The sequence below is a fragment of the Macaca thibetana genome, chromosome 9 (genome assembly GCF_024542745.1).
Source record: "Macaca thibetana thibetana isolate TM-01 chromosome 9, ASM2454274v1, whole genome shotgun sequence".
Taxonomy (NCBI): Eukaryota; Metazoa; Chordata; class Mammalia; order Primates; family Cercopithecidae; genus Macaca; species Macaca thibetana.
In genome coordinates, this window is record NC_065586.1 from 93885626 (window position 1) to 93911059 (window position 25434).

At 49.0% G+C, this 25434-nt stretch overlaps 2 protein-coding genes, 1 long non-coding RNA gene and 1 pseudogene across 3 annotated transcripts in view; 2 read left to right on the forward strand and 2 right to left on the reverse strand.

Annotated features, from left to right (window-relative positions):
* LOC126962109 (uncharacterized) overlaps positions 1–14639 on the forward strand; it is a 35772-nt gene extending 21133 nt beyond the window's left edge. The window contains exon 3 of the long non-coding RNA XR_007728593.1: positions 14559–14639. This is a non-coding gene — a long non-coding RNA (uncharacterized LOC126962109). The remainder of the gene's footprint in view (positions 1–14558) is intronic.
* Positions 1–25434, reverse strand: part of MMS19 (MMS19 homolog, cytosolic iron-sulfur assembly component) — a 458727-nt gene that overhangs the window by 387857 nt on the left and 45436 nt on the right. The window lies entirely within an intron of this gene.
* The window catches only part of CRTAC1 (cartilage acidic protein 1), a 166292-nt gene continuing 160961 nt past the window's right edge, over positions 20104–25434 (reverse strand). The window contains exon 15 of the mRNA XM_050802888.1: positions 20104–20812. Coding sequence (XP_050658845.1) covers positions 20646–20812 — 167 coding nt within the window. The 3' untranslated portion in view covers positions 20104–20645. The remainder of the gene's footprint in view (positions 20813–25434) is intronic.
* On the forward strand, positions 23804–25078 carry LOC126962090 (uncharacterized; annotated as a pseudogene).

Here is a 25434-nt window from a genome sequence, read left to right on the forward strand (position 1 = left end):
CTCTCTTGGGTCTCCTCCTACTTCACTGGCCCCTCTTCTCAGTCTTTTGTCTTCCAGCCTGTCAGTGACCAAGTGTCCTGAATCAGTTCTTGGACAGCTTTTCTAGTTATGCCTACTCCCTTGATGTCTCTAGTCCCATGGTTTTAAATGCTATCCACATACTGAAGGGTCCTGAAGTTATATCTCCAACTCCTCCTCCTCCCTTATAACTTACTTAAAACGTGTACATCAAACTTCAAACCTAAGTCAACAAAACACAACCAAAATGCTGTGTACCCCAACCCTTCAGGCCTACTCAGTCCCTAGTCTTCCCCTCTCAGTAGACAACCACTCCTTTCTTCTGATGGCTCAGATCTCAAGACTTAGAATCATCTTTGACTATCTCTTATGTATTTATGTATTTATTTATTTTGAGACAAAGTCTTTCTCTGTCCAGGCTGGAGTGCAGTGGCGCAATCTCAGCTTACTGTAGCCTCTGCCTCCTGGGTTCAAGTGATTCTCCTACCTTAGCCTCCTGAGTAGCTGGGACTACAGGTGTGTGCCACCATGCCTGGCTAATTTTTGTATTTTTAGTGGAGTCAGGGTTTTGCCATGTTGGTCAGGCTGGTCTTGAACCCCTGATCTCAAGTGATCCACCTGCCTTGGCCTCCCAAAGTACTGAGATTACAGGCATGAGCCACCATGCCCGGCCTGTCTTCTTTATACCACACATCAATCCATCAGAAGATTCTCTCAGCATTACTTTCAAATTATTTCTAGAATCTGGCCACTTCTTCCCACTTCTGCTGCTACTACCAAATTCTAAGCCACCACCACATCTTCTAAGCCTGAGCTGCTCTAACAACCTCCTAATTGGTTTTGCAGCTTCTAGTCTTGCCTCCCCTCTGACATCCAGTGGAATCTTTTAAAAACTGCAATTAGATGATGTCACGCCCCTATGCTAAACCTCCTTAGGCTTGCCATCTCACTTTATGAGTAGAATCTAAAGTCTGTATCGGGGCCTACAAGACCCTGGAAGACCTGATTCCTGCTACCGCTCTGAACTCAACTCCCAACTCTCTTCCCCTTGCTCACCTCAGGTCTAGCTACACTGGTCTCCCAGCTATTTTTTGTTATTATTATTATTATTTTTTGGAACTGAGTCTCACACTGTCACCCAGGATGGAGCGCAGTGGTGCAATCTCAGCTCACTACAACCTCCACCTACCACGTTCAAGTGATTTTCCAGCCTCAGCCTCTCGAGTAGCTAGGATTACATGCAACCACCAACACACCTGGCTAATTTTTGTATTTTTAGTAGAGATGGGCTTTTGCCATGTTGGCCAGTCGAGTCTTGAACTTCTATCCTCAAGTGATCCACCTGCCCTGGACTCCCAAAGTGCTGGGATTACAGGTGTGAGCCACCGGGCCTGGCCTCCTGCTGTTCTTTGAACATACCAAGCCCAGTCCTGCGTCAGGGCCCTTGGATTCTGTCCTCTTTGCCTTGTCACACTTCCTCCAGGTACCTATATGTCTAGGTCTCTCTCTTCCTTCAGGGCTCTACCCAAATTTCACCTTATCAAAAAAAGTATTTCCTGACTATTCCTTTCTAAAATAAGCCCTCTCTATCACTATCTCCTTACCATGTCTTCTTCCTAGCAGTGATCCCATTTTTCTTCCTAGCAGTGATCACAACTTGCCATATTTTACACATATTTGCTTATGCCATGGATTGTTACCCCCATTACTATATAAGTTCAATAAGGACAGAGGCTTTGTATTTTTAGTCATGACTGTATCCCAAGTTCCTAGAAGAGTGCCTGATACACAGTAGGCATTCAACAAATAGATGTTGAATGAATAGATTTGTTGAATGGCCTCATCCGGATATCTAGTCATCAGGTTAAGAGAGTGGTTTCCAGAAGGTTGTGTAATTGATGTGATCAAAATCAAGTGGGAGGAACCATGAAATTTACATGAGGGTAATCAGATTATGTGCTCATTTATTACCAGTGACCACTGCAGGATTCATAGATATTCTGTTTGGTCCTTTATGCCAAATCCTATGCCAAACTATAAGGTAGAATGAGACACCTGTCTTTAACTTCTTTAGCATGTCACTTATCCTCTGGGACCCCGTGTTTTCATCTGCAAATTAAACAGCTGGAGATGTGGTCATTGCTCTGCTAGTGTATGGTCTACCAGATGCTAGAGGGAGGCAGCACAGTTAAGAGGATCAACCACACAGGCTCTGGAGCTTGACTGCCCGTGTCTGAAACCTGTCTCCATTCCCCACAAGCCCTGTGACTTTGGGCAACTTACTCAGCTCCCTCATTTATAAAGTGGGAATAGTAAAAAGATCACAAGAACACAACTCAGAGTAATTGTGAGGATTACATAAGATCATACATGTAAAGTGTGTAGCATATGGACTGGCACATGGTAAGTGCTCACTAAATGTTAGCTATTAAAAATGAAAAGTTCTGGGGGAATTTTTGAGGGGTCATTGCTGTTAATGTGTTTTAGAGGTGACAAACTTCTAGAATATTAGATGATATGGGAATTTTAAAAGCATGATAATTGGCTGGGTGTGATGGCTCACGCCTGTAATCCTGGCATTTTGGGAGGCCGAGCTGGGTGGATCACCTGAGCTCAGGAGTTTGAGACCAGCCTGGCCAACATGGCGAAACCCTGTCTCTACTAAAAATACAAAAATTAGCTGGGCACGGTGGTGTGTGCAGGCAGTCCCAGCTACTCGGGAGGCTGAAAAGCACTTGAACTTAGGAGGCAGAGGTTGCAGTGAGCCGAGATAGTGCCACTGCATTCCAGCCTGGGTGACAGAGCAAGACCCTATCACAATAAAATAAAATAAAATAAAATAAAATAAAATAAAATAAAATAAAGCATGAGAATGGTATTGTGCCTAGTTCGGATAATGCTCTTCTTCTTGGGAGATGCATGGTGAATGGAAGTACTTACAGATAAAACCTCATGATGTCTGTCACCTTCTAATAATCTAGGCAAATATATCTCTGTTTTTATATCTATCAATAAAGCAAATGTGGCAAAAAGCAATTGTTGGAGCTAGGTAGATGGCCTAGTTTATTGTACTATTCTTTCAACTTTTCTGTCTGTTTCAAAATTTCAAAATAAAAGGTTGGAGAAAAAACAAAAGGCCCTAGAAACAGTCTAGTGAAATCCAACACTCATACCTTACAGAAAGAGAACCATAAGCTCAGAAAACAAGACAGTTGCTCAAGGTTATATAGCTGGAAAAGCCTGGGCCAGAAATCCAGGTCTCCTGGCTGCCAGGTTCTCCCTGTGTGTGGGCTTCAGACTGTCAGGCAGCAGTGAGCTGCAGAGGAGCACACCCCGCCACCCCTCAAAGAGACCAAGGGGTACTATGGGTGTGTAAAAAGGCACTTGTGTTGGTATTTCCTTTTTTATGTTTATTTTGTTTATTTAATTATTTTGAGACAGAGTTTCACTCTTGTCGCCTAGGCTGGAGTGCAATGGTGCGATCTCAGCTCACTGTAACCTCTGCCTCCTGGGTTCAAGCAATTTTCCTGCTTCAGCCTCCTGAGTACCTGGGACTACAGGCATGTGCCACCATGCCCGGCTAATATTTTTGTATTTTTGGTAGAGATGGGGTTTCACCATGTTGGCCAGGCTGGTCTTGAACTACTGACCTCAGGTGATCCACTCGCCTTGGCCTCTGAAAGTGCTGGGATTACAGGCATGAGCCACTGCACCCAGTCTTATTTTTAATTTTTTAAGAGACAGGCTCTTGTTCTATTGCCCAGGTTGGAGTGTAGTGGCACAATCATGGCTAGCTGCAGCCTTGAACTCTTGGATTCAAGTGATTCTCCTGCCTCAGCCTTCTGAGTAGCTGGGACCACAGGCACACATCAACGTCCGGCGAATGTTTTCATTTTTTGTGCAGACAGGGTCTTGCCCAGGCTTGTCTCGAACTCCTGGGCTCAAGCAATCCTCCCACCTCAGCCTCCCAAAGTGTTGGGATTACAGGTGTGAACCACTGCGCCTGGTCTCCTTTTTATTAAACAAATAGCTCATTTAGTTGGAATTTATGATGTCAAAAGTGTGAAGGTGGCACCAGAGCCAGACCTGCTATCCTTGGAGAGTGAGCATACCGGTTTGGCACCATCTGCTTGTGGTTTTGAGTGGTGGTGGTAGTGGTGGTGCGTGTGTGTAAACTCGGGTTGCAGAGGAGAGAGGGAAGAGTAAAAGGGTGGGGCCCAGGTCCAGGAAGATCAGCAAGGAGAGACTGGCTTCAATTCTGGAGCTCCCTGAAAGAAGTGACCCCAGGCTATGGCTGTGAACGAAATGTGGGCACGTATTTAAAGAAAGGAAATGATTCTCTGCGGTCAGCAGGATCTTTGTCTAGCTAGTGGGGTTTCAGGAACTGCAAAGGAGAGGGAAAGGAGGGGCCGTCCGTGCAAGCCTGGCTGTGTGTATATGGGGGGAGCACACAGCGAGGAAAAGGGAGAGAAAGAAGAGAAATTATTCTGAAGAGGAAGCCGGGGGCGGGGCGGGGGAGGGGTACAGCCGGGGCACTGGGGGTGGCTGGAAAGGTAGAGAGGTCGCACCTGGGGGCCTGCGAGAGGCTCGGGAGCAGTCAGCCTTCGCAGGCTGAAGCGTCTTGCCCCAGAAAAATCCCTGCCCCACTCTCCTTCAGGCTGGATGTCCCGGGGGCCGCGGCAGCGAGCGCAGAGCTCCGGGGCTCTCACGAGGGGGAGGGCAGGAAGGGGAGGCGGGGCCTCGCGCGGGGCGGGAGCCGAGCCTGTGGCCCGGGCGGGGCTCCTCTCCGGCGGCGCCGGAGTCTGGGGGCCGCGGCTTCCCCCTCCTGGCCCGCGGCGGCTCCTGGCCCCTCCTCCCCCCGCCGCCCCCACCCCCGCCGCCGCCGCTGCCGCCGCCGCCGCCAAAGCTAAACCCGGCCGTTGCCTGCAGGAGCCGCGGCAGCGGGCGATCGGGCCGTGAGGAGCCTCGGGCGCGGCCTCGCCTCCTGGGCCCGGCGCCTGCCTCAGCACCGCGGAGAGCGCCGCGCCCCTTGCCCGGACCCCGCCGCCCGCCCGCCCCCGGCCCACCTGTGCCCTGGCCCGCGGCGCCCGCATCAGCACTGCGGACAGCGCCCCGGGCCCCAGCTCGCCGCCGCCGCCGCCGCCGCCCACCTGCTCCCGGGGTCAGCACCGCGGACAGCCCCCCTCGCCAGGCCTCGCGACAGCCTCCGAGCGCCCCCTGATCATGGCCACTGAGGTAGGGGCGAGCGCCCGACTCGCAGGCAGTGCCTGATTGCCGCAGGACCAAATGCCCTAGGGGCGGGCTGGGCAGAAGGGGGAGGCGGGAGTTGGGGGTGGGATGGGTGATTCCCCCGGTCAGGTCTGGAGGGAGGAGGTAGGGGCTTAGTGAGGGCTCATCTCCCCCTTGCGTGTCAATCTTCCTCTCGCCCCACCTGAGCCCCTAAGCTGTCCGCGACACTTGTTGGCATTAGTGCCAGGGTTGCTTCAGGGCCCCAGGCTGGGCTTTCCCCTTCCCTGGACTTCACAAGTCCTGAAACCGCTTTCCTAGAGGGTTGGAGACGCGTGTGTGCGCGTGTGTGAGGGGAGGGAAGGCGGCTGGCCGCCGTTGCTATGCAGTCAGCTTCTGAACCCTAAAGCTTGGCTAAGGGATGACAGACTTACCTCTATATCCGCATTTCCTTTGCGGGAGTGAGGGGACAAAGACATCCTCAGGCTGAGAACCCAAACGGTTGGTCCCCACTTTTGCATATCACCCTTCTTGAGTTTTTACCCCATTCGAGGTTTTTTTCTTTTTCTTTTTTTTTTTCCCCAGGGTGTCCAAATTTCCCCTCCATCTGATGGGAGGTTCTGCCTTCTTCAGGGTGCAGTGATAGATGTGTCACCTTCAAGCACTTGAAGTCTGAACCAAGGGGCCTGTTAGCTAAGGGCAGAATCCTGGTGTAATGCTTGAGGTCAGGGATTTCCCTCTACCCCTAGGAATTGCCCTTCTCCCCCCTCATTTCAGGACAGAGATTGGGCTGTTTATGTTCCCACTTTATATGTAGTAAAGGTGATGGATGAGAAACGAGAGGACTGATTTGCTACTCCACACAGCATGTCAGCAGTAGAGATGAAAGTTTTTGCCTTTGAATTTTTGGAGTGAAACTCAGGACATCAGGGTCTCCCCAGTTCTGATGTTGACTTCCTTTGTGGTGTCTCCCCATTTCCAATCCAGCTGGCATGAGCTGGGGGAGCGCAGAGGCCTTTGAATGATTCAATGCAGTGCTTCTGGGCATCCTAGTGAGCAGTGTGACATTAATACTAAGTGTGGCTGTTGTTATTCCACTCAAGTTTCCACCACAGAACAAGGTGTCATTGCTTGGCATTGCTTGGAGTTCTGACAAGGCACAAGGTTACCTAGGAGGAGAGCTTGCCTCTCAGGACTAGGTGTGGGGGCAAGCCCTGGGCAGACCCTGGGAGCTTGGTTTCTAGAATAGAGGAACCCAGAGTACTCACAAAGCACCAAAGACACAGAAGAGGGCAGGAATAATAAAGGGAGAAACGAAGGAGCTGGTTATCTTCCAGATAGGGCTGCCAGACTGCAGCAGAGCTGTGTTGGATGGAAAAGGGGAACTTCAGCTACATGGGCATGGCTGGGCCAGCAGTGTGGGCAGAGAAGGCAGCTGCCTCTGCGATGTGATCTGACAGATTCCAACAGGCCTATCTGTCCCAGGATATCTCCCTCACAGGTCTGCCATGGTCCACAGATTCCAACCAGCAGGCTACATCTCTAGGTTGAGGCGGCGTTTCCAGGAGGCTGCTGTGAGACATGCATGACTCTCCCCTGGGAGGGGCTCTGCTCATAACGCCTCTGAGAATATTGCACTTTCCTGTGTACAAAGCACTATCGCATGCATGATCTCTTTCAAGCCTCAGAGCAGCCCTGTGAAGTGGGTAAGGATGGTATTATTATGCCCAATTAACAGATGAGACAACTAAGGTTCAGAAGCTTGCCTGGTCCCTGTGAAGGAGCCAAAGAAGCATCATTATCCCATTTTACAGATGATGCAACTGAAGTGCTGAGACTTATTCAGGAAAATATGGCTAAAAGGTGGCAAGGATGGGATAAGAACTTGAGTCTTCTGCTTCTTTGGCCAGTGCTTTTTTTTTTTTCTTTCCTGCATCCAATTAGCCTATTGTGTCACCTGATAGAGAGGAGGGCCCTCCAGGTCTTGATGTGAAGCTTTGATGGAGAGAAAAGGAAGTCATGACGGGCTGGAGTGTGGCGACTCAGGCCCCCTGCTTGGCCTGGCTGGGTTGGTTTGAGGGCAGAGGGACAGAGGGGCAAAGGAAAGTCCAGAAGTGATGGGGAGTTGAGGACAAACATTTCTCACTTCACGATTTGGCCTTGGGTGGACTCTGATGGCAGAACTGAGGCAGGAAGCCTTAGCTCTGCCAGGGCACAGGACATGCACGTATTCTGGGTTATGGGGTGAGTCATTCTCCTGAGGCTGTTTTTACTATTAGAATTGAGTTGAGATTACCAGGACAAACTTGTTGGGAGAGAGAAAACATTGCTTTCAGTTCCCATGATTATTCTCTTAGGATTCTCAATAGGAAGTCCTCAGCTCTAGGAGAAGCTGTATTGAGAGGAGAGAGGGAGAGGAAAGGGGTGGGGATCGGGACAGAGAGGGAGGGGTGAGGGAGAGGGAAGAGATTCATGGGTGGAAACTGGGTCTTTTCTGTTCCCTAATTTCTGTTTAGGAGTTAGCATTAGGGGAGAGGTGTCTGTGAGGAACTCAGAGGAGGGATGGAGCCTCCTGAGCGATACACTGACCTCATTTGGAAAGCTGCAATGAGCCCATCTTCTGAGCAGCAAACCTCTGCAAATGTGTGTCACTGGGAGCAGGGTCTGCCCTGGGAAATAGTCCAGGTGACCAAGGACAACTGGGAAGTGCCTGGCTGGGAGGGGCTTCTCCAAGTGGTGGGGTTTGGCCTCTAAGAGATTTTAAAATGCATCCAAGTAGCATTATTCAAGCAGGGTATTTGGAGGTTTGATCTTTGAGGCTTGGAATTAATGACCAGTAGACATTGGGTCAGGCTTGAGCACTGGTACAGGCTGAGAAGAAGGGAGGCCTTGTGGCTGGTGTTTTATCCTTAGGCTTGACCTGGCTGTCTGTGACTCACAATCCTCACTCCTCCTTCACACCCCAGCCAGGAAGCAGAGTGCTGGCATCAGCGGAACCTCCTGATTCTTGATGCCTCACATGCATCCTATGGAATGAGATGGTTTTTAATGAGGGTGAAGATGGGGCCAGGGGGGCACTCCTGTTGGATTTGGGCAGACTGGACAAGGAGCTCATTTGCATTCCAGAGCTTGTTCTACTGTACCCCAGCTGGTTGACTGTCAGGTGAACAGGAGCCATATATGTGACCTGTGGTACCCACTCTCCAGGAAGCCTCCCCCTCCTTCTCACACTGAAGTTTGAAAATTGGTCCCATGGGTCTTACCACTGATTTTCTTCCTTATGAAATGCCTCTTGGCCCTGTCTTCACTCTGCTGCCAGTGGGCCAGGGGTGGCAATGGGAGAGAGGGGCAGGGTTGAGGAAGGTGAGAAGTGGAGAGAGGCTCAGGTCTCTGGGTCAGTTAAGAACCTCCTGGGAGATGCCCAGGGGAGACTCAGAAACTGCAGCCTCAGAGAGAGGTGTGCACATATTTTGAGATCCTCGGTGGGATTTCAGAGCATCATGGATCTCTGCTGAAAGCCCTACCAGCTTGCTGAAAGCTTAGTAGCTGGCCAGAGGCCTGGAGCCTGGCTTAGCTCTTGCCCAAGGGGCCCCAGCCATGGGATTCTTTATTTGGAGGTCCTAAACTAGCAGCTCTAGAAATGAGTCTGGTCCATGGGTGTGCCTTATTTAGTCTGTTGAGTGCTTATACATTTAAAAAATGTATTAGAAACATACAAAAATCAGGATATTTGTTGTTAAGAAGATCTAGATTTGTGGCTTCTTTTGAGACACCAGAAGTGCTGGCAACCTGGGTATACATTCCCGTGTGGCAATAGTCATCTGCCTCCTGGAGATGGGGTACCAGTTTTCTAATTAGCCCCCCAGGCCCCACCTGGCCCACTTATTGTTCACCCCTGTAAACATTTGCATTCATAATCCCTGATAAAACCTCTAAAATGTCAGAGCTGAAAGGGGCTTGAGCAATTATGTAGTTCCAGTTTCTTAGTTTCCAGCTGAAGAAATTGAGGTCCAGAGAAGGGAAGACTTTCCCAGGGCCATGTGGCCCAGGGTCAAGTCTCCTGCTCCCAGGTCAGTGGGCCATCTTTCCACCAGGACTTCCTGGCACTTCACACTCAAGCCACCATGAATGGAGAAAACCAGGAGACCCTGCCTTGCCTTAAATCCTGCTCTTCACCAACTTCAGATGGGTCTGCAATATATGTACTCTATGTAGGTGTGGGAGACTAAGGCTCTGCCATATAAAATGTGTCTGATATCCTTTAGCAACTCCTCAAGAGTTGCTCCTTCACAAACACTCTCCAGGGAGAGAAGCAGATCTCTGGTCACCCAGAAGCCTGGATAGTAGTCTAAGGCTCAGGATATTGTTGGTACTGAAAAGGGTGTTGACCTATCTTTCTCTGTCTACTTGAGAACCCGTGGATCAAAGCCAAGAGGAAATGGGAATTTATTATGTAAGGTAGCACCCCCAAATCTTAATGTATTAATAGCTTAATACAATAGAAGTTTGTATCCTGCTCAGTGAAGTTCCAGGTAAGTGTTCCTGATCAATAGGTATTAATCTTTCTGGCAGTGATTCAGGGACCCAAGCTCTCCCCAACTTGTAGCGTCACTATCTTCAACAGAGGGCTCTACCAGCCTCCATGAAAGGGGAAAAAGCAGGGAGGAGTGGTACATCTTTATGAGTCAAGCCTACACATGGCATTCGTCACTTCCTCTCACATTCTATTCAGTCATAGGGACCCACCTAACTGCATGGGAGGCTGGGAATTAATATAGCTGTGTGCCTAGGAGCAAGAAGAAATGGCTTTGGTCAATAGCTAGCCAGTCGCTAGAGACACATGCCTTCAGGACAGCACACATATATGTGTGTACACATGTGTGCATTCAGGCACAGATTTAACAAAATCCCTATCAAATGAGCAACATCATTTTTCACAGTATTAGAAAAAACAATGCTAAAAAAGAGAAAAACAATGCTAAAGTTCATATGGAACCAAAAGAGAACCTGAATAGCCAAAGCAATCCTATGCAAAGAACAAATCCAGAGGCATCACATTGCCTGACTTCAAATTATACTACAAGGTTATAGTAACGAAAACAGCAGGTTTTATATGGGTCAGAGGAGAGGAAGCTGAGTCTATGTCAGAATGGTTTCTCTCCTTTCTTTCCATTCTCACCACCGCTTTTCTCACCACTCTTTAGTTTTTCCCATGGACTATTAGAAAGAGAATCATCCCTCCAACTGGCCCCTCACCCCAGTCTTGTCCTCTTCCCACAAAACTGCTAGAATGAGTCTTCTAGGGGTAGGGGAGTCCACAGATTGACTGACTTTTGTAAGTTGGTTTTACAGGGGCAGAAGAAGGCCATAGCCCTGTTCTTTACTCTTGAAAATACATTATAGAACCTTAACCAGAGCAGACACATTAACAATTAACTTATTTATATTACCAAAGAATTCTTTATTTCTCCAAGTTTTCATAGGTTCCTAGTAGATATCAAGGGGATTTCCTCAAAGAAAACCTTGATTAGAGGAATCAATGAATATAAGCCTAGAGGAGGGCTTAGACATTATTTAATTTGGTCACAATACTTTGAGATTATGTACATTTTGTACATAGAGCAAGGTTCACCTGGATTTAGGAAAGTCACACATAGTGTTTTTGGATTCCCACCTTTTCAGGACCTTGATCTACCAATTAACTGCTCCTTCTACTTTATTGATAACCTTTCCTAGGTATTTATTATTTCCCAAGATTTTTGTTTGTTTTTAAATTTTATTTTATTTTAGACTCAGGGAGTATATGTGCATGTTTGTTTCATGAGTATACTGCATATTGGTGGTGATTGGGCTTCTAGTGTACCCATCATCCAAATAGTGAACATTGTACCTGATGGGTAATTTTTTAACCCTCACCTCCTCCCCTCTTTTGGAATCCCCAGTGTCTATTATTTTCATCTTTATATCAATGTATACCCATTGTTTAGCTTAGACTTATAAGTGAGAAGGTGTGTTTTGTGGCATTTGATTTTCTGTTTCTAAGTTAGTTCACTGAGGATAATGGCCTCCAGCTCCATTCATGTTTCTGCAAAAGATATAACTTTATTATTTTGCATGGCTGTGTAGTATTCCATGGTGTATATATACCACATTTTCTTTATCCAGTCAAGTGTTGATCATCACTCTGAAGTTGGTTCTATGACTTTGCTATTGTGAATAGTGCTGTGATGAACATACGAGTATAGGTGTCTTTTTAACATAGTGATTTATTTTCCTTTGGGAGGATGCCCTGTAGTGGGATTGCTGGGTTGAATGGTAGTTCTCTTTATAGTTATTTAAGAAATCTTCATACTGTTTTCCATAGAGGTCGAACTAATTTACATTTCCACCAACAGTGTATAAGTGTTCCCTGTTCTCTGCATCTATGCCAGCATCTGTTGTTGTTTTTTTAATAGTAGCCATTCTGATTGGTGTAGCATGATATCTCATTGTGGTTTTAATTTGCATTTCTCTGATGCTTATTTATGTTGATCATTTTCATGCGTTTATTGGCAGTATTTATTCTTTTCAGAAATGTCTGTTTATGTCCTTTGCCCAGTTTTTAATGGTTTTTTTTTTTTCTTGTTGAGTTGTTTGAGTTCCTCATAGAATCTGGATATTAGTCTTTTGTCAAAGGCATAATTTGCAAATATCTTCTCCCTTTCTGTAGGTTGTCTGTGTACTTTGTTGGTTATTTCTTTTGCTGTGCAGAAGCTTTTTAATTTAATTAAGTCGCATTTGTCTGTTTTTGTTTTTATTTCATTTGCTTTTGGGGACTTCATCATACATTATTTGCCTATGCCAATATCCAGAAGAGTTTTTCCTAGATTTTCCACTAGAATTTTTACAGTTTCAGGTCTTAAATTTCAGTCTTTAATCCATCTTTAATTAATTTTTGTATATGGTGAGAAATAGGGGTCCAGTTTATTCTTCTGCACATGGTCAGCCGGTTTTCCCAGCACCATTATTTGAATAGGGAGTCCTTTCCCCATCCCATTTACAATAGCCACACACACACGCACACTCACATACACATACACATACACATACACACACACACACACTTAACCAAGGAAATGAAAGATCTCTATGAGGAGAACTACAAAACACTGATGAAAGAAATCGTAGATAACACAAACATATGGAAAGACATCCCATGCTCAAGGATTGGAAGAATCAACATCGTTAAAATGACCATGCAGCCCGAAGCAATCTACAGATTTAACACAATCCCTATCAAATTTAGCAACATCATTTTTCACAGGATTGGAAAAAACAATGCTAAAAAAAAAGAAAAAACAATGCTAAAGTTTATGTGGAACCAAAAGAGAACCTGAATAGCCAAAGCAATCCTATGCAAAGAACAAATCCAGAGGCATCTCATTGCCTGATGTCAAATTATACTACGAGGCTATATAACCAAAACAGCAGGTTTTGTCTGGGTTACTGGTACAAAAATAGACGTATAGACCAAAGGAACAGAACACAGAACCCAGAAATAAAGCAACATATCTACAACCAACTGATCTTTAACAAAGTTTTTCCCCAGTGTTTAAGCAAGTTTAAGTATCTTTCATCTTAAATCCTCCCCTTCAGCAGGAACCTTTCCTGCTCCTTGTGATCTGATTCTTGCCTCCTCTATAGTCTCATCTCCCACTGTTTCCTATCTAATCTGCAAAGTACCTCCAGTCTTGCTGAAATCTGCCTCTAGTAGACCATGTGCTCTGTCTTTGTCACTTTGCACAAGCTTCTCTTTTTTCCTGGGTTGCCTTTTCCTCCCTCTCCACACTCCCTGCCTGCCCCCTACTACTAGTAACCCCTGGCCTTCCTTTATGACTCAACACAGGCTTCAGGAGGCCTTTTCTGAGTGAGCATTTCTGGGTAAGATGTTACTTCTCTGTGGCATTTGTCACTGTCTAATTCATTATATATTTACTTGTCTTCCTCCCTGGAGCTCACAGACTCTTTTGCTCAGCACCCCCAGAGCTTGGCACTAGGAGAGACTCAATAAATGAGAGGCGAGTGACTGAATGGATCCAGCTTAATTACATGGGATGAACTGGCTGTTGTTCACTCTGCCTTTGGGGCTTGGTCTCCACGTGGTCTCAATGTTGGTCATATTTCAACCAGTGGGATTCTTGTCTTGAATGTGGGTGACTGAGGCTGGAGAGGTGGAAAAAGTGGCCGTGTTCTGTGGAATTGAGCCCATTCCCCTCAAACACTGGAGTCTGTGTCAATGTCAAGTCCACAGATGTGCACAAGGGACAGAAATCTCCCCTCTCCTTCCTGCCAGGGAAGGCTATTTCTTCCATTTCTGGCCTCAGTCCACTTCATCCACACTATTCTCTGGGGAAGTTTGGGGAAGGGCCCACACTGTTCATGGGCCCTTTGTTTCCTGTGGTGAGAAGCGCTGGATGTGAAAAGCATCCGGGGTGCTCTCTGGCCGGGGCCACAAAACTCGGCCTGGACCCCAGTCTCTGAGTTCAGGGGTGCATCAGGTATTCCTCTGTCCCACATGCTACCTGCCCCCAACTCTGTTGTGAATTCCACTTGGCAGGATTGGAGCATCGGTCTTGTTCAGTGCTGGGTTCCCCAGGCACAGGGTCTCACAAGTGAACGCTTGGTACTTGGTGAATGAATGAAAATATGAAAGGTTCAGCTGTGTGTGTGTGCGTGTATGTGTGTGCGAGAGAGAGAGAGAGAGCAAGAGAATAAGAGAAAATAAGAGAAAGAGAGAGAGAGACAGAGAGAGAGAGAGAGAGAGAGAGAAAGAGAGGACTGGATCGGCCACCAGGAGGTCTTGTTCCTTTTGTTAAAATATGTTGGTTCCAGAACTTCTCATTTTGGCTCAACTTTGGCCCTGCTTTAGGCTTGTTAAAAATTTTCTTAGAGTTGCGGTCTTGCTCTGTCACCCAGGCTGGAGTGCAGTGGTGCAATCACAGCTTACTGCAGCCTTTAACTCCTAGGCTCTAGCAATCCTCCCACCTCAGCCTCCCAAAGTGCTGGGATTACAGGCATGAGCCACTGCACCCAGCCTTGCTTTAGGCTTTTAAAATATCTTTCTTGGATAGCTTAGGGCAGCTTCTTGGGTAGACCCCACAGCCCTGCCTCCCTTGGCCTCCTGGAGCACCTGTAGTGTGCCCAGCTTGTCTCTGCATGCTGGGAACTTTCCTGGTGTTAGTGCTGGAAGACCCGCATTCTGGGAAACCCCTGCGTTTGGGATATGCTGAGATGGATGATCACTCTGAGCACCTGCGGCCCGCACGTCTCCTCAGGTCCACAATCTGCAGGAGCTCCGGCGAAGCGCCTCACTGGCCACCAAGGTCTTTATCCAGAGAGACTACAGCGATGGGACCATCTGTCAGTTCCAGACCAAATTCCCCCCAGAGCTGGACAGCCGGGTAAGGATGCCTTTTTCTACACTTGGAACCCAGGGCTGTGATGGAACTGAGGTTCTTATTGGAATGTATTTTTTTCCAGGATCATATGACACATAATATCATAGGACACATAACCTGTTTGGCCACTTCAAAAGGATGAGTTTTAAAAAATCAAAAGGATGATTCTTAATATTGTCTTACTGTCTCCTCATAGAAAGTTAGAGCTGAAGGGATCTCAGGAATTTTCTGGTCTGGCAGCTCTCAAGTTTCAGTTGCCTAAGAATGATGTAGAGAGCTTGTTAAACAAATGGAAATTCCTGAGTCCTACTGGATGATACAGGTGTTGTCCAGTGGTGCTGATTCAGCTGTTGGACTGTGGCTCAGGAGTCTCTATTTATTAGCAGCTGTTCTTAACCTTGGCTGTATATTAGACATTCCTGGGGAGCTTAAAAAATCCCGATGCTCAGACTGCAGCCCAAACCAACTACATTAGACCCTCTAGGGGTGGGGCTCTGGAATCCGAATAGTTTTAAATCCTAATTTTAAAATGAATTTTAATCATGATTATTTAAACTTTAATATTTATTTATTTATTTATACTTTTGTGGGTACCTAGCAGGTGTATATATTTGTGGGGTACATGAGATATTTTGATACAGGCATGCCATGTATAATAATCATATCAGGGTAAATGGGGTATCCATTACTTCAGACATTTATCTTATGTGTTACAAACAATCCAATTATACTGTTTTAGTTATTTTAAAATGTACAATTAAATTATTATTGATTATAGTCACCCCGTTGTGCTATCAAATACCAGGTCTTTTTTTTTTTCCCTTGATGGAAATCCAGGATGGAGTGCAACTCCCTGCAGCCTCTGTCTCCCAGCTAAGGTGATCTTCCTGCCTCGGCCTCCCAGGTAGCTGGGGTTACAGGTTCGTGCCACCACACCTGGCTAATTGTATTTTTAGTAGAGACGGGATTTTGCCATGTTGCCCAGGCTTGTCTCAAACTCCTGGGCTCAAGTGATCCGCCCTCCTCGGCCTTCCAAAGTGCTGGGATTGCAGGTGTGAGCCACCATGCCCAGACCAAATGCCAGTTCTTAAATCTTAATTTTTAATGAGGAATTCCCAGGTGACTCAGAATCAAGTGGTTCATAGATTACACTGGGAGAATTGCTGGTCTTGTTCAGCTGGTCTTCAGAAACAGTGCTGCTTCTCATCCTCAGCTGCACGTTAGAGGCACCTGCGAATTTGATAAAGGAACCTTGCAGGGCATCAGCTTGGGTAGGGCAGGGCAGTGGTGATCTTTGCTGCTCTGACCTATCCTCCCTCTTCCCAGACCATTGACTCAGAATCTCCTGGCGGGGGGACTTGGGCATCATAGGGTTTAAAGACTGCTCAGATAATTTAAGTGTGCAGCTGGAGCTGAGAACCGTGAAGCCTTTGTTACTAAAACTGTGGCCTGTGGATCAACAATATCAACATTACCTGGGAGCTTGATAGAAATGCAGACTCTCGGGTCCCTCCCTGGATCACTGAATCCGAATCTGGGTTTTAATCTATTCCTTGGGTTATTCAGATATGCATGAAATTTTGAGAAGCTCCACACTAGTCCATCCCTCTCATTTAGCAGAGGAAACTGAGGGCCAGAAAGAAGTGACTTACGGGAGTTAGTAAGTACCAGACAGGCTTAAGTGCCCTGCCTCTCTGCTTTTTCACAGGACTCTTATTTTCTTGCTGACACAATTGCATCTTTCATGAGTACAGATCAAACTGGATGCCTTTGTGATCACAGTCTTGCAGGAAAAGCTTAGAGACTTAAAGGAAGAACTGCAGGCTGCTTTTCCCTTCTCCCTGCCTCGGGCAAAGGGGAGAGCCGGATGCACCATCCCACAGTCTGCTGGGTGGCATAAAAGGCAGTCAGCCAAGGGCTCTGCCCACAGCCTCTGCCTCTAGACTCAGCTAGTTGGGTGACTCATGGACCTCAGACTGCTGTGAGGCATCAGCTGCTGAGTTTTGCTTCTGGTCCAGGAGTGTCCACAGCTTTCATCCTAGGCTGCCCTAGAGTGGGCCTGGGATTGCGGAAGCCAGAAGGCAGATCCCGACCTTTCATTCAGCAGCCCAGCAGATCTGAATGGGTTTGGGAAGTGGGGGCAGGGATGGTCTGTACTGATAGGACCCCGAGCCAGCTTTTGGAGAGAATGTGGGTCTCTTTCTCATCTTGGCATGCTTGTCCTGTAAAGCGGGGTGACCCCCAGGGTGGAGCAGCAGGGCTTGTGGCATGGACTAGATGGGCAAGATTTTCATAGGATTTTCTCTCTGAGTTCTCCCCAGGTCTGTGTAGGGGGAAATCCTAAGCTTCTAACTATTCTTGGACAAAACTTTTGTCCTAGAGAGGCAGGGAGGTCCCTAAACTGTGTGATCAGCAGTTCTGGTCCTGCTGCATGTGTGGGGAAGAAGCTACTGTAAAGAATGTGAAAAATAGGGCTACAATGTTGACACTTTGACACCTGCTGAGTTTGGAATGTGACCTTCCCGGATGTCTGGTGTTACACAGTGAAAAGCACAGACTGGGGTCAGAGCTGTAACCTTGGACAAGTTCTCTTAGCAGTCACTACGTATTTATTGAGCACTCAGCATTCACTAAATATTTATTGAGTATGTATTAGGCTCTAGAGATACAGGAGTAAACTCATGGCATTTATTTTTATTAGATGGTGTAGAAAATAAAAAAGCAAGCAAATACAGTTGACCCTTGCACAACACGGGATTAGGGGTGCCCATCCCCTGCACAGTCAAAAATCTGGATATAACCTTTGGCTTTCTACAAACTTAACTACTAGTAGCCTACTGTTGACTGGGAGCCTTCTGATAACACAAACAGTTTATTAACACACATTTTGCATGTTATGTATATTATATGCTGTATTCTTATAATAAAGTAAGCTAGAGAAAAAATGTTAAGGAAATCATAAGGAGAAGAAAATATATTGACTACTTATTAACTGGAAGTGGATCATCAAAAAGGTCTTCATCCTCGTCATCTTCATATTGGGTAGGCTGAGGAAGAGGAGGAAGAGGACAGGTTGATCTTGCTGTCCCAGGGGTGGCAGAGGCAGAAGAAAATTCACATATAAACGGACCCACACAGTTCAGACCCATGTTGTTCCAGGGCCAACTGTAAATATACCTCGTTCAGGAGATAACAAATACTAGAAGAATAAGGGGAGGATGTTAGGCGGTTTGGGTGTGCTGGGGAGAGGTGAATGATCCTGGGCACAGGGGGAGGCTGTTGAATAAGGTGAGACCCGTGGGTGTTAAGGGTGTCATGGCAGCCTGCAGGGGAAAGTGTGGCAGCTGAGGAGACAGACACAAAGGGCCTGAGGCAATTTCAAGAAGCAGGTGTACTGAGTGAGGAGGAGAGGAGATGGGCCCAGGGGTAGCAGGGTCAGGCTATGGAGGGCCTAGCGGGCATTGTAAGGACTTCTTGGATTTTACTTGCAGAGAGATGGGAAGATTGTGGGAGCTCTTGATCACAGCTGTGACGTAATCTGACTTTAACAGGAAGTTAGGGCAGGAGCAGGGGCAGGGAGGCCGGTGAAGGGGCCAGAGATGGTGGCAGCTGGAACCACAGAGCAGTTCGTGGTCTGTGTGGTCTTAGGCCCACAGAGCAGTCCTCACCTGTAAAATGGGGATGACAGTAGTACTTTTCTGACAGAATTGTTATGAGGGTTAAATGAAAGAGTGCATTTCCTGGCACATAGAAAGTACTTAATACATATTAGCTATTCCTGTTATGGATACGGGCAGGACAGCTTCTTAGGTGTCCAAACACACAGGGCTGTGGTGTTGTGGGTGACCTCTGAGCTAGAAATGCCCCTTCCTGGTCTCACTGAAGCAGTCTCATGCAGTCCCATCCAAACATGGAGAGCCCCTATGAATTTAGTCCTGAGCTCTCTCACAACCAGCAAGATGGGACGTGTCAAAATCACTAGAAAAGTTGTTTTGATCTTCTGCAGAAAACATCTAGGATATCATGGGAGTTTCCTGTTTCTAAGGGAGGACAAGCAGCCATTCTTATTCCCATTTTATAGATGAGGAAACTGAGGCCTAGATGGTTAAGCTGTAAGTTCAAGGTCATGCAGCCCGTTAGTTGATGGCCATGTCTGGACTGGCCCCCCAGTCTCCTGACTCCCAGGCCAGTGCTCTTTCTGCTCTGCGTGCAGCCTCTTTGGTCTTACCTGTGTGCCAGTGTCATCTCCCCCATCTACATGGCCCCACCATTGTCACCCCCTGCCCCACCTGTGACTGTGCGCACTCCAGGGAGGCTAACCACAGCCTGGCTCTGTCCCTCTCTCCCTCCAGATCGAGCGGCAGCTCTTTGAAGAGACTGTGAAGACCCTCAACGGCTTTTATGCAGAGGCTGAGAAGATTGGGGGCAGCTCCTATCTTGAGGGCTGCCTGGCCTGCGCCACGGCCTACTTCATCTTCCTCTGCATGGAGACCCACTACGAGAAGGTGGCCCCTCCCGCCCCACCGTGCGTCCCCTCCCTCAGGGCTGCCCTGCGGCACGCTCATCCTTGTCTGGCTCCTCTTTTTGCAGGTTCTCAAGAAGATTTCCCGCTACATCCAGGAGCAGAATGAGAAGATCTTTGCGCCTCGAGGCCTCCTACTCACAGACCCCGTGGAGCGTGGGATGAGGGTTGTATCCTTCCGGGCTGTTCTGTGTGAGGGCATAGGACTGCCAACCAGTAGAGATCCCGGTGAGGCTGCCAGGAAACGGGGCCACCTTAGGGGCCTCCACTCAGGTTTTCCCAGGATTCCCCACATCAGTGGTCCTCAGCCCTCCTCCGCCACCATAAGTTATTGGAGGCTTTGTGAGTTTCAGGGTTTGCACTTGTTGGGCTGCATGTAATCAGTGCTTAGAATATGCCAGCTATCATGTGAAGTGATTTGAAAATATGAATTTATGTACTTCTCATAACAATCTTACCAGGTGGGTTGCTCTGATTATTCCCAGCAACCTGCTCAGAGTCGTGCAGCTGGTGAATGTGGGAGCCAGGAATTGCGCCCAGGCTCACCCTTAACTGCAAAGACCCCTCCAGGAATATGCAAATCACCACATTCATTTACAGGTCCTCGGTCTCATGCGGTCCTCATGGAATTTCCCGTGGCAGGTCCCATTGTCCTCCTTTCGCAGATGAGAGACGTGAGGTCTAGGATGAGGTGACTCCCCCAAGTTCTCAGTCCTGGTGAGAGGCTGGACAGGGGGTGGGGCATGGTTCTGCTGACTCCACCTCCACTTGGAATAGTGTGATCTGGGTGTGCACACATCCCTCCCCCCAGGCAGCAACAACACGAGTAGAATTGCTAAAAAATAAAGTTTACTGGAAAACTGAGGAGAAACAGAGTCAAAAAACCACAAACACCCAGAATCATGTGTTGACAAAGCCCAGTGAGAGGCACTTGTTTTTATTGAGCCTTTGCTATGTGCCAGGTTTTGTGCTAAGTGCCTTACATACATTTCATCTAATCTCCACACTAACCCCTAGATTCTATTTTAATCCCCATTTTGCAGATGCGATAATGGATGACTAACAAGTTAAGTGACTGGTGTAAGGTCACATAGCTTTGTGAGTGCCTGAGTCAGGATTTAAACTCGGGACACCAAAGTCCTCATACTTCCTGTGCAGTAACCTTCCTGGGCACATCTGTGTCCTAAGATATGGTCATTAGACCCGCTGGAATGTAAGCTCCATCAGGGCAGCCACCCTGTCTGCTGTGATCACGGCTGTGTGCCCAGCATAGGGCTTGGCCTCACAAGTCTCCCTAACTGTTAGCTAAGTAATGTGCATGGATGGGCTTGGGGAGGGTCTAGCTCCCAGGCCTCTACATCCCTACTGTCTAGGCAGCAGCACAAGCCCACTTTCCCACTCCTTTGCTGGACTCCATCCACTGGTTCATGTCCGACCCCTGCTCAGCAGCTGGGCTCGCAGTTCTCCTTAACCGCCGACCCCAGATTGAGATCTCCATCTACGAGGACCGGTGCAGCAGTGGCAGCTCCAGCAGCGGCAGCAGCAGTGGCAGTGGCAGCAGCAGCGGTGGGGGTGGTGGGGCGGGGGCCCGGTGACTGGCCGAGAGTCCCTGTAGGGAGGTGTATGGCCGGAGTGAGGGCCTCGCAGACCTGCGGCGGCTGCGCTACCAGAGCACCCGCTTCTGAGTCATTCTCTGGGCCCACCCTGCTGCCCGGGGTGGGAGGGAGGGTGACGGGCCTCATATTTCCTGTGGGCCATCAACCTATGACCCCTATCCCTCACCCCCAGCTGGATCAGTCCATTTCCTGACCTGGGGGCTTTCCCTTCCTGATGGGGCTGGTCTGGGCCACACAGAGACAGATCTTCCTAGGAAGGCTGGGGTGGGGAGAACACAACCTAGGCGGCCCCTCTCTTCCACAGCCCCTCTCCCAACCCCACGAGAGGGGCCCAGGTCTGCCACATAGAGGACTCCCACACTGCATGACCCCTCATCCCCAAACCCATGTCCACCAGGACTCTCTCTCTTGGGCCCCGTGTCCTGTGGCTGTCTCCCAGTATCTGCTCCTTCTCATGGCCCTGCAGGGCCCCGGCCTGTCTATGATCCTGCCTCCACCAAATTGAAGGTGTGGGGAGACGAGTGCCGTGGTTGGAAGCTGTTCAGCCCACTCCTGACCTCTTCTAGACCTATGGCTTTCCTGTCTTGCAGCCAGAGCTGGAGGCCAGCACGGCCTTGCCAGAAGCATCCAACTTTGAGACTTTGCAGGCTGCCAGGTGCTGGTTGAGGGGCACACATCCTGGGGCTCTGGGAGGTAATATGGGAGTCTGGAGAAACTTTGCGGAGAGACATAGCCATACGGGGCCCGAACCTCCTGAACTGGAGCCAGTTTCCTGAGATTAGAACCTGTATGTATGCACATGTGAATGTATGTGTGAGTGCACATGTGTGTAAGTGCAGTGTGCATAAATGTGTGAGTATGCGTGTGTTAGCATGCCTGTGTGTGAGCGCCTGTGTGTGCATCAGTGCACAAATGTATGAATGTGGGTGCATTTGTAAGCACACCTGTGTGTGTATGAATACATGGGCACACATGCATGCACAAGTGTGCCTTTATATGAGTGTGAGTGCATACATGTACATGAGCACATGTGCAAAAGCATGTATGTATGATTGTTCATGTGTATGAGTGTGTGTGTGTATGCAGGTGAGTGCATGTGTGTGTGAGTGTGTTTGTGTGTTCCCCTTGGCTGCTAGGCCAATGACTGCTTCTCTTCATCCTGCTGTCTTCCCTACCTGAGGGTCCGTGACTTCTTCCCTGCGTGGGCCCAGCCTGGCCCCCTGTAAATAAATGTCCAAAAGCCCCTTGCCCCTCCCCTAGGGCTACCAGGGAATGTACTCTACTGCATACATTCTAGTGGAAGAGAAGCTGGGGTTCTAGGAGAGAAGAGCCAAACCTTGGTGGCCTTTGGTGCCCCCTTTCAGCTCCCCATGACAAGACAATGGGGCTACAGACACTGTGTGTTCAGCCTGCCCGGGGGCTGGGGCTCTTTAAGGCTTGGTAGGTGAGGTTTCCGTGGACCTAGAAGGTGCCAGCAGCCTGCAGGGGAAAGGCAAACTCCCTCCTTGCAAGGAAAGGAGATGTCCAGCCGGTGATGCCTGGGGAGCAGGTGGGATGGGAGCAGCCCCTGGGGCTGGTATCCCAAAGATGAAATGAAGGGGGCTGCCTACCTCAGTTGGCGGGAGGTGCTAAAAGTGGATGTGCAAGACCAGCCACTGCAGGTAGCTCTCTGGAACCAAAGAGAGCCCTGCTTTTCTACCAGACATGGGAGCAGCATGTGGGAAACAAGGGCCTACCCAGAGAGCAGAGAGAGTCCGCCTAGTCCGTGCAGCCTCAGGAAGTCCTGGGCCCACATGAGTCCTGGTCCAAGGATCCCCCTGGAGAGCTGCAGTTCAGTGGGCTCCACTGCAGCCCCTGGCCACAGCCTATGCCCACCCTGGGCCCCTGTGGGGCTGGGCATTGTGTCCGACCTGTGCATCTCCCATGGGAGGGCTGGGCACAGGCAGTGCCATGTCCTTTTATTTTTTCTTTTTCCAATAAAAGAACTTGCCCAGCATGAGGCTCTGTGATGCTTTCTCTGCCCCATGACAATGGAGGGTCTGTTCTATGCCCCAGGACCACATGAGGGGATACTCGGCTGCCTGAACCGGACCCGACATGGGGAGCAGGATGAACCCTTTTTGGAGCTTATAGTCTACTGGGGAGGCAGACACTTCAGCGCCTCTAATCTGGAATCTTTGGGGCACCTGTAGCCTTGGGTGGGGGAACAGGTGGGACTGAAAGCCAGGCCAAAAGTAATCAATGATATCAATAAATGCTCATTTCTTGAGCTCTTCCCCTGGGTTGGGTCCTGCTGGGAGCTGGATCACACAGGTCACTCAGTACTGAAGATGAGAAAGTAGCTGGATGATCACTTCTCGGCCTTTTGGCTAAGATCAGGTGTGGAGAAAGTAGCTGGATGTTGGAACCTAGCGGAGTTGTGTCTTGAATTTTATAATTTATTGAGCACCTACTATGTGCCAGATACTTTGCTATAGCCATACGTTAGAGCTGGGAGGGGATTTAAAGATCACTTGAATCCTGTCACAGAGGTCCAGAGAGGGTGGGTGACTTGCCCCAGGCCACACAGCTGGTTGCTGATGACAGGGTCCAAGCTTGGAACCCAGGTCTCCTGACTCAGTGCCCACTCTGATACCACAGGGATGGCACCCAGATGGGAAGCTGCCCGAGGCTGCAGGGAGACTGGGGTCACACACTCAGGTCTGTTCCCGGAGAGGAGCTCATCAGACTGTGGGGACAATGGCTCCAGCCTCTTGGGTGGGAGCTGGGCAGTCCCCTCTGGGTGAGTCTCATGTTTGTTCTTACCCCCTTTAGGGCAGCTTGGTGCTTGCCTGAGCTGTGCGCAGCCTAGACTCACTCCCTCTGCTGGTACCTGGGCCGTGTGTGGGTTGCCACAAGTGAGGGTGTTCTCTCACATGAGGGCGGGTTCATTCTGTTTTGGGCTAGGAAGTTTGCTCTACCCCGAGGCCAGATTTGAACCCAAGCTCAGCTCTTCGAGAGAGGAGGTCCTGGGAAGGGATGAGGATTTACTAAACGGGTAAAACCAAATCCAGGTGCTTATCTGACTGACAGGCATTCGACACTTCCATTTTCAAATGGTAATCATCATAATAATAGTAGCTGATGTTTATTTAGCACTTCCTGTGTGCCTGGCACTAGGCTAAGACTCTCTATATAATTAGTCATTCCATCCTCACAGCAACCCTCCATGGCATGGATTCTTATTTCCCATTTTACATATGGGGAAACTGAGGCTCATGGAAGTTAAGTAACTGGGAAGTTGCAGATCTTGGCTTCGAATCTAGGCAATCTGACTCCAAACTGCAGGGCAGAAGACAGACCCAGCCTCAGAGACCCTTTAGCAGCTTGAGGGCCTCAGCCATCCTGGGATTAGGATCAGGCAGATTCCCAGGGAAGGACTTGGAGCTATGCCTGGGCTTTGAGGCAGGGCTGGCACCTCCACTTCCAGGGCATCACGGGCGTGTGCATGGGCTGTGCTCGCAGGCATGCGGGACCCAGAGGCAGCCCGGTGAAGGGTAGTGGGGGACCCGACTCACTGTGGGCCTGGGGAGGTGTGGTCTCTCTCTGCTGGCTTAGTTACAGGCAGTGGCCTCTCTGCGGTCTGGCTGTAGCCATATCCCTGCACCCACCTTGCCAGCCAGGGACAGGCCCTGTCAAGACCCAGGAGCAGCTCCAGCCTCAGCCAAACTGTCTCCCAGGTCCCAAGTGAGGTCCCAGCCACCCAGGCATGCCCCAGGAAGCTCCTGCTGCACACGCTCCTCTCCCTGTGCCAGCACCCTGCTGTCTGGCTTCCTTCCTTTGGCCGCAGGCGGGCTGTGTGTGAAACTACAGGGTTTACAGAAGCTCGAGGTGCCACTGAGTGGCAGAATTGTGCACTGCACTCAGGGAACCAAAGGTGGAGGCAGAAAGAACTATGGCTGTTGTGACACGTCCCCCACGGCTGCCCAGCTGGCAGCCACTGCCACTCGCAGAGATTTTCTGTGGCTTCCAGAGGTGCAGGGCAAAGGTGGAGTCCGGCAACTTTCTCCCTAGGGCCAGCCCCTGGGCTGTCTTCACGGCACCAGTAGCCTGGGAAACTCCACATCCCTCTCCACACCTCTAGAAGGACTCACAATGAGGGGGGACCAGGCATCACCACCGGGTTTGGGCTTTACTATTCACCCAGGGATAAGGCAAGACAGACACCACTCCACATCAGATCTGAATTTGAGCTCTGGCTGCATGACATTAACACATGAAGACTCTTGGAGCCTCAGTTTCCCCAGTTGTAAAATAGGGAGACTAATACCTCCAGAGTTGTTTAGACTCGAGGTGTTCAACCTTGGTGGCAATGGGTGTCACCCGGGAGCATGAAAAATGACCAATGCCTGATCCTATCCTCAGAGATTCTGATTTAATTATTTTGGGGGACAGCTTGGGTGTCAGGATTCTAAAGAGTTTCCCTGGTGATTCTAATGTGAAGGTAAGGCTGACAATCCCTGGTTTTGACAGTACCTATAGCCTATAAGCCTTTAATACACCTCTGAAAATGCCTGAGACCTGGATAAGAAGTTTATGGTTCCACAGAAGCAGTCAGACACAAAAATGAGTATGT